Here is a 9141-nt window from a genome sequence, read left to right on the forward strand (position 1 = left end):
TCTCTTACCCAACCCATCAGAGCCCACACCAGAGTTATCAGCTCATTGGACTTTTCGCTAGATGGTACGGTGTTGGCCGCTGGTGGATGGAACTGGACGACACAACTTTGGTGCACTAAAACGTGGCAGATGCAAGGAGAACCAATCGAGTGTGGTTATGTCCACTGCGTTCGATATTCGCCCTCTGGTGAACTTCTTGCCATCGCAACCAACCAAGATATCCAAATTTATAATCCAGGCACAAGGGAACGCGTCACGTCTCTCAAGGGTCACAGGCACAGAACAACCAACTCGTCACTCGCGTGGACGCCTGATGGGACACGCCTTCTTTCAGGAGGCAATGATAAAGATCCTACCATACGAGTGTGGGATCCATTGACCTCGGAGCAGGTCGGTAGTTCCTGGAAAGGCCATATTGGCAGTGTCAAACGCCATTGCTATTCACCCCGCTGGCACCCTCGTTGCTTCTGTATCTGATGTCGATGTATTTCTCTGGCGGCTCTCAGATCGAAAGTCATCGCCGTCTTCCAGCACTCATTCGACCTGACATGTGTAACGTTCTCTGTGGACGGTAAGCACATCATCAGCGGAGGTGATGATAATATGATCTCAGAGTGGGCAGTACCAAAGCACATCAATTCAAAGGCAAGTTTCTGTTCTTCGCTCATGTATCACAATTCAAACATCCTCCATGCAGATCCTTGTTATCACAACAGCCCGCCAAGCATGCATAACTGGGGACTTGTCTACCGCTGAAGAGTTACTCACCCAAATGATCAACGACAACGCCAACGATGATACTTCATATGCGCATCGCTCATTCGTCATGGCCCGAAAACGTGACTGGGACCACGCTCTTGAGGATTCAATCAAGGTGAGTTATACCGACTCATCACGGCCCCCTTACGAAAAGGTTTACCATGACATAGTCCATCAGCATTCGGCCGTCATTGACAGGCTACATCTCCAAGGGCATCGCCCTATACGGAAAAAGTCACGTCCAGAAGGCAAGAACCGCGTTCGACGTCGCATCCGTGTTCACAGACCGACATTCACCCACCAAGTGTTTTCTTCTCTTGATCAAGGTAGGTCGAATTCATCTCGCATGCTCTCTGCTTCATTCTTTCAGGCCATCGCACTCTTCAATGCAGATCAACACGAGGAAGCAATGCTGCTCATCGAAGAGCTGGCTGCCGCTCGTCCGAATGTCGATCCTCTCGCGCATCGTGTCGTGGAAGTGAGTATCATGCGGCTATGCTCTGTCATCAAACCTGATCTTTGTCGCTCGCACGTTAGACATATCTACGCGTTCAACTCGGAATAAATGCCTTGGATTGTGCGCGTCACGACGAAGCCGTTAACCACTTCACTACCGCTGTCAACTCCAGCGCTTTCGGATCGAAAACCATTCATGAAACATACGAGGAATTGACCATGGTGTGCCAAGATGATGTATACATAAATATTTTCGTAACCGAATGCTTTGCCTAGCTCTTCGGTTGGGATCTCGAATCCTTGTGTTTCACTACACACCAGAAACGGTGCCAGGCATTCCTTTTGGCAGGTAAACCCGATGAAGCCCTCGAAGCACACAAATACATGATGGAAGCTCTTGACGAAACTGCGAAGGCCAGCTGTCTTGATTGGTCCAACGGCAAGTGGTCATTGACGTCACCCAAAGTTATCATACTAACCCGCATTTCACTCAGAATTCAAGGAACGATGTAGCGCGCTTGCAGCGCACGATGACCGTATTCTTGGTGTATGTACCTCCTTCCTCACCTCTTTCTCTACTGACCGTTATGCAGGCGGAGATCCCCGGGCAAGGTCAGGATAGCTATGATGCAGAACCCAATTTCTTCCAGGGAATGCAAGAGGTGTGTTCAACTGCGTATCCTTCTTTTCTCTCTCACATCGTTCATTATAGTATTCTAGGCCACGACCTCAACAGCGCCCTGGACGCCTCAAGAGAATCAAGCTTGCTTTGATGAAGAGCCCTCGTCCTGCACCTGCACCTGCACCGCCCACCACCCCACCAGTCGCCGTCGCTACTACCTTCAAAACTCATCTACGACACCTATTCACTCGGCCACCCCATGATACAATACCACCCGTCGTTGACGTTCCTTTTGCCCAGGGTCTACAGGTGTGATCGGTTGGTTTTTATAATTTGTGCCTTGGTTGTCTGACGCGTAAATTTACAGCGTTATGCTGCAGCGGGTGCTCCTAGGAGTGATGACTCCTTGATACGTGATGAAGACTATCATGGACCTCCTTCACCGGACCCTAATACGCAACAGCAACAGCAACCAATATCAGTGCAGGTAGACCTCGGAGAACATGGAGGTGGCCGGTCATGCTGCTAGAGGGATAGGTGGACGTCCCTTGGGTATCTCAGTTCCATAGTTGATCTTGTTACATTCGACTTGAAGCAGTACTGATTTTATCGAGAGGGTAATGACTATTGCTCTGTAGATCATTCTCGTCCCTGTATCTACGGCTAATTGCAATCATAAGAATGGAGATGGGAAGATAATCGGCGAACGAGACAAACCGAAACCAAATGGGCCGGGAGTTGACTGAAAAACTGAGATGAGCGAGGAGTCAAGCGCTGCAAGCAAGCCTGACACCTTTGAAATTCAGGATTTGGATAGAACATGTCTTGAAAAACAGAAAATCCTGCAATAGGAAGAGGTTTCAGATGCAATAAGAGAGAAATTTGGTTGCATCTGGTGCACATGCAGAACTTGGGTATTGACGAAATGAGATGAGACTGCAGTAAGCTATGTGCACTCGGAGATGAAGTGTTGGAGAAATTGCTCGACACGAGCCTGAGGAACAATTACATTCGTGTGGCAACGTAGGATAGATGGTGTTTCGCCAAATTCGAAGGCTGGGAAGTAGCAAATGCACTATTGCCATCGGATGGGAGGTGATATATTCAGGAAGCCGTGGAGTCGGACGCATGTACAGAGTTCGAAGGCCGGGAAGTAGAGACTGCACTATCGCCATCGGAAGGGAGGTGATATATTCTGGAAGCTGTGGAGTCGGACGCATAGTAGGGATTAATTTTGCCGTAACGGTGGCTGGAGTGCAGAGGCGAACTACCTTGTGTCTTGGGTGTCTATGGAAACAAGGTAGGTTAGCGTGGCGAAGCAGCATAAAAACGCACAACGCACGCACTTCCGCAGATTAAAGACACTCTCAATCCCTTGACCGTGCTCAACATCATCAACCCCCAGCAAAATGTCGCAGCTCATTCCAAGCACCACAACCCTTCGAACTTTTAAAGGTCATCAGAACGGCGTAACCGCAGTCGCAGTTTTCTCCGATAAGCGACGGATGGTTACAGCCTCATATGACAGGACACTTCGTCTTTGGGACTTGAAGACAGGCGCTGTGTTGAAGAAGATGGAGGGGCATAGCAGTGACGTCTTTGCATTGACGGTATCACGAGATGGTCAAATGATAGCAAGCGGTGATTCAATCGGAGAGGTCATCGCCTGGCATGGTGAAACTGGTCAATCTCTCACCCAACCAATCAAAACCAACTGCGGTTGGATCTACTCAGCGGATTTTACTCCGGATGGTACGGTTCTGGTCATTGGTGGAACTAGCATTGCGGTGAAGTTTTGGTGTACCAAAACGTGGCAGTTGCAAGGAGAACCAATCGAGTGTGGTGCTATTGTCTTCTGCGTTCGATATTCGCCTTCTGGTGAACTTCTTGCCATCGCAACAACACAGAATATCCAAATTTATAATCCAGGCACAAGGGAACGCATCGCATCTTTTGGACGCTTTAGCAAGTCACTCGTGTGGACGCCCGATGGCACACGCCTTCTTTCAGGAAGCGATAAATACGACCCTACCATACGAGAGTTGGATCCATTGACCTGGCAGCGGGTCGGTCATCCCTGGAAAGGCCACACTGATGTTATCAACGCCATTGCTATACACCCTGCTGGCATCCTTGTCGCGTCCACAGCTGATGACAACCATGTCCGTCTCTGGCGGTTCTCAGACCAACGAACCATCGCCATCTTCCAGCTCTCATACAGGGCGACGTGTGTCACGTTCTCTGTGGACGGCGAGCACGTCCGCGCGTCACGACCAAGCCGCCATTCACTTTACTGCCGCTGTCAACGCCAGCGCTTTCTCATCAAATTTCATGCCTCAACTATACGAGGATTTGACCGTGGTCCGTCAAGATCATGCATGCACAATGCTTTTCATAACTTATTGCTTTGTCCAGCTCTTCGGCTGGGATCTCCAGTCCTTGTGTTTCACTGCACACCAGAAACGGTGCCAGGCATTCCTGTCGGCAGGTAAACCCGATGAAGCCCTCGAAGCACACAAATACATGATGGATGCCATTGACGAAACTGCGAAGGCCAGCTGCGTCGATTGGTCCAACGGCAAGTTTTCAATAATGTCAGCCGAGGTTATCATACTCACCCGCATTTCACTCAGAATTCAAGGAGCGATGTAGCACGCTCGCTGCGCACGACGACCGTATTCTTGGTGTATGCACTTCCTTATTCAACTCTTTCGCTGCTGACCGTTATGCAGGCGGAGATCCCTGGGCAAGATCAAGATCGCTATGATGTAGAACCTAATTTCTTCCGGGGAATGCAAGAGGTGTGTTCAACTGGGTGTCTTTCTTTTCTCTCTCACATCGTTCATTACAGTATTCTCATATTTCCCGGCCACGACCTCAACAGCGCCCTGGACACCTGAAGAGAGTCGGGCTCGCTTTGACGAGGAGCCCTCGTCCTCCACCTGCACCGCCCACCACCCCGCCACCAGTCGCCATCGCTGCTACCTCTAAAACTCGCCTACGACACCTATTCACCCGGCCACCCCATCATACAACGCATCCCATCATCGAAGTTCCTTTCGCAAAGGGTAAAGAGGTGCGCCCGGTCGATTTTACCACTGCGTCCTGTGTGTCTGATGGGTAATGTACAGCGTAATGCTGCCGCGGATGCTCCTGGCAAAGACCCGGACATCGTACCTTATGAATATCAAGATCTCGATACTACTCAACCCGACCCTAATACACGACAGCAACAGCAAGCAGTAACAGTACATATAGACCCTGGCGAACATGGAGGCGGGAAGTCGTGTGTCTGCTGCTAGCGGGTTTTGTGGGTGTCCCTCGGATATTTCGGTTCTACTATCGCTCGTATCGTAACATTGTCATTGTATCTACAGCTAATTATGAACCACACGTCTTTCATAAGTAAAGTTGCTCGTGCCAATCACGGAAGTCACGTTTGAGTTTTGAATCTTCATCGTGCTCACGAGAACTTGAGAAGGATTCGATACATCAGTATATCACCCTAGAAGCTTGAGGGCAGTGGGCCGGTACAGGGCTCTGCAGCTAACAAGTTTTCTAACCGTATGTAGTGTCCACCATAGGGCCCCGCCCCAGAGGACAATAAACAAGGATCCAAAGAAGAAAAAAAACCAAGTTTTCTAAATAACTCACTTGTAATTGTAGATCATGAGATCGAACATGACACAAGAGACACGAATGAAAGATACACGACCAATGAAGACGTAAATGTAGATGGATGCGAAGTAGACCGCTCACCGAAAGGATCGTCACCGTGATTGAATGGCTCATTCCAGGATATTTCAGGTGATATATGCGATGATCTACGAACCGGAGATCATCGATCAGTTCTCAAATCATGTCTGCAAGCCTCAGTGGATTGCCTTGCAGTGTCACAGTATCACCTCACGCTACAGATCTCTCGGATGAAAGTACCCCGATAGCTGATTCCCAGGGCCCCATCCCGCCAAGTCTGATGGACACACAATTAAATACCTGGAGGTATGCGGACTAGGAAGGAACCTTTTTTAAAGACTCTTTCCGCTGATGACTGTAGATTAGAGCGTGTAGATCGTGAAGCGAATACCAAGGTGGTATGATGGAGTGACCCATCTTCAAGTCTGATAGAACTGGCCTTCTGACAGCATCACTCCTGCGTCGTCCGCGATTGAGGAGATTGGAATCGATGTTGTCATCATTTGGGACTATGGGTGGCACGGGCATCAAGATCTAAGATACATCACCGTGACAGACATGCTTTCCTGAACTCCTGCCCAGCTTTGGCTGTAGTGGGAGCTTATAATGTTGGTAGAGTGTGATGACCATATTGCAGGTGCAGGATTGCAACAAGAATGGACATGGGAAGGTAATTGGTGAACGAGAAAAACTGAAACCAAATGGGCCGGGAGTTGGCTGAGGAATTGAGATGGGCGATGAACAAAGCGCTGCTGTGAAATGTTTGAAAACCATCATTTGGACAAAACTCGTATTGAAAGACGGAAACTCCTCCATTAGGAGCGGATGTGAGACGCAAGAAGAGAGAAATTTAATTGCATCCGGTGCACACGCAGATCTTGGGGATCAACGAGATAAGGAGATGACATTCGCAGTAAGCTATGTGCACTCGGACAAGTTACATGGATGGTAAAGTGTTGGAGAAACTGCTCGACACAAGAAATGCGGCAATCTAAGATAGATAGCTGAGCTTTCAGCCGAATTCGAGGGCCGGGAAGTAGCAACTGCACTATCGCCATTGGATGGGAGGGAATATATTCTGGAAGCTGTGGAGACATGAGTCAGATGCATGTACACAGTACAGTCAAGGAAGGCAGATAATAGGGTGCATTCTTGCTGCGACGGTGATGGGAACCGCCTCGTGTCTTGGGCGTCTGTGGAAACGAGGTATGTTAGCATGGTAAAGCAGCATAAAAACGCACAACACACACACCTATGCAGCTTAGAGAAAGACATCCACAACCCTCGACCGTGCTCAACACCATCAATCTCTAGTAAAATGTTACAGCTCATTCCAAGCACCACACCCCTTCGAGTTTTTGAAGGGGGCACAAACTTGGACGCAGCTGCATTTTCCCCCAACAAGCGACGAATGATTACAACCTTGAAGGACAAGACACTTCGTCTGTGGGACTTGAAGACAGGTGTTGTGTTGAAGAAGATGGAGGGGCATCACAATGAGGTGCATGCATTGGCGGTATCACGAGATGGTCAAATAATAGCAAGCGGTGATGAAAACGGAGAGGTCATCGCCTGGCACGGTGAAACTAGCGAAACTCTCACCCAACCCATCAAAGCCCACTCCGATCGAATCCTCTCGGTGGATTTTTCGCCGGATGGTACAGTGCTGGCTACTAGTTCATGGGACTCGACGACGAAGTTTTGGTGTACTAAAACGTGGCAGTTGCAAGGAGAACCAATATCAATCGAGCATGGTTTTACTCTGATCTTCTGCATTCGATATTCGCCTTCTGGTGAACTTCTTGCCATCGCAACCGACAAATTATATCGAAATTTATAATCCAGGGACGAGGGAACGCGTCGCAAAGTTCAAGGGTCACAGAACATGGAACTTCTCACTCGCGTGGACGCCCGATGGCACACGCCTTCTTTCAGGAGGCGATGATAAAGATCCTACCATACGAGTGTGGGATCCATTGACCTGGCAGCAGGTCGGTCATCCCTGCGAAGGCCATACAAAGACATATCTTCGCCATTGCCATTCATCCCGCTGGCACCCTCGTCGCTTCCGCGTCTTGGGACAATGATCTCCGTCTTTGGCGGCTCTCAGATCGACAAACCATCGCCATCTTCCAGCATTCGCTCATCCTGACATATGCATATGTCACGTTCTCCATGGATGGCAAGCAAATCTTCAGCGCAGATAGGAAGATCTTAGAGTGGGCAGTACCCAAGGGTTTTCATCCAAAGGTAAGTTTCCATTCTTGACTCATTCACCACAATCAGAGCATCCTCCGTGCAGATCCTTGCTATCACGACAGCCCGCGATGCATGTCTAACAGGGGACCTGTCTACCGCTGAAGAGTTGCTCACCCAAGACATCCGACACTGACGCCAACGACTATACTTCATATGCTCATCGCTCATTCGTCATGGCTCGAAGACACGACTGGGACCATGCACTTGAGGATGCAATCAAGGTGAGTTATACTGGGCCATCATGGCTCCATTATGAGTAGTAGGCTAACTTTCATCCGTGTCATAGTCTATCAGCATTCGGCCCTCATTAACAGGCTACATCTCCAAAGGCATTACCCTCTGTGGAAAGGGCCTTGTCCGGGAGGCAAGGATAGCATTCGACGTCGCATCCATGTTCACGAATCAGGATTCAGAAGTCAACCATTTTCTGCTCTTGATCAAGGTAGGTCAGATTTGTCTCCCATGACCTGTGCTTCATTCCATATTTCAGGCCATTGCACTCTTCAACGCAGATCAACACGAGGAAGCAATGCTGCTCATCAAAGAGCTGGCTGCCGCTCGTCCGAATGCCGATCTTCTCGGGTGTCGTGTCGTGGAAGTAAGTATCATGCAGCTACGCTCCATCATCGATGCTGATCTTTGCAACTCGCACATTAGACATATCTACGCGTTCAGCTCGCATTGGATGGCGCGCGCCACGACGAAACCGCCGATCCCTTCACTGCTGCTGTCAACACCAGCGCGCTCTCATCGAATTTCATTCATCAAAAATACGAAGACTTGACTGTGGTGTGTCAAGATGATGTATACAAATGCTTTTCATAACCTGGTGCTTTGTCCAGCTCTTCGGCTGGGATCTTCCGGTCCTTGTGTCTCACTGCGCACCAGAAACGGTGCCAGGCATTCCTGTCGGCAGGTAAACCTGATGAAGCACTTGGAGCATACCAATACATGATGGACACCATCGACGAATCTATGAAGGCCAGCTGCCTTGTTTGGTCCGACGGCAAGTTTGGAGTCCGTGATGTCATGTAGACTACAATCCTCACCCATGTTTCACTCAGATTTCAAGGAAGAATGCAGCGCGCTCTGTGCTGCCAACGGGGATGTTGCCCTCACCGCGAGCGATTATGACAGGGCTATTGACCTATACTCGGCGGTGATCAACCTGAATTCTGCATCTGACGCCGTCTTTGCAAATCGTAGTAAGGCAAATTTGGGCAAAATGCTATGGATGGAAGCACTTCTCGATGCGCAGAAGGTGCGATGGCATCTATCGTTTCATAGCCAATGCTCATTGTGGTGATACATAGGTTATTGAACTCGACTCTTTGTCTTATCTTGGATAC

The 9141-nt window shown here is 49.3% G+C and overlaps 2 protein-coding genes across 2 annotated transcripts; both read left to right on the forward strand.

Moving 5' to 3' along the window:
• Positions 1-1580: 1580 nt before the first annotated feature.
• On the forward strand, positions 1581-3041 carry DFJ58DRAFT_918494 (uncharacterized protein). The gene is made up of 6 exons (XM_041395603.1): positions 1581-1654; positions 1710-1762; positions 1809-1877; positions 1928-2146; positions 2205-2324; positions 2476-3041. Exons 1-6 carry the CDS (start codon positions 1600-1602, stop codon positions 2581-2583), a joined length of 624 nt encoding a protein of 207 aa, XP_041235136.1. The 5' UTR covers positions 1581-1599; the 3' UTR covers positions 2584-3041.
• Positions 3042-3246: 205 nt separating this feature from the next.
• Positions 3247-5391, forward strand: DFJ58DRAFT_750749 (WD40-repeat-containing domain protein; the record flags this gene model as incomplete). The annotated part of the gene is made up of 7 exons (XM_041387760.1): positions 3247-4003; positions 4059-4198; positions 4253-4431; positions 4490-4523; positions 4570-4638; positions 4689-4913; positions 4969-5391. The coding sequence occupies 7 exons, from the start codon at positions 3247-3249 to the stop codon at positions 5137-5139; spliced, it is 1575 nt and encodes a 524-aa protein (XP_041235137.1). The 3' UTR covers positions 5140-5391.
• Positions 5392-9141: the final 3750 nt, after the last annotated feature.

Source organism: Suillus subalutaceus (genome assembly GCF_016647625.1).
Source record: "Suillus subalutaceus strain FC151 chromosome Unknown DFJ58scaffold_357, whole genome shotgun sequence".
In the NCBI taxonomy this organism is placed as follows: Eukaryota; Fungi; Basidiomycota; class Agaricomycetes; order Boletales; family Suillaceae; genus Suillus; species Suillus subalutaceus.

What these genes read in the sequence shown, in the direction of transcription:
- DFJ58DRAFT_918494 (XM_041395603.1), top strand. Translation starts at nt 1,600, where the DNA reads ATGATGGAAGCTCTTGACGAAACTGCGAAGGCCAGCTGTCTTGATTGG. An exon ending in ACGATGACCGTATTCTTGGT is followed by an intron (nt 1,763 to 1,808) that starts GTATGTACCTCC and finishes ACCGTTATGCAG; the next exon opens with GCGGAGATCCCCGGGCAAGG. An exon ending in TCTTCCAGGGAATGCAAGAG is followed by an intron (nt 1,878 to 1,927) that starts GTGTGTTCAACT and finishes CGTTCATTATAG; the next exon opens with TATTCTAGGCCACGACCTCA.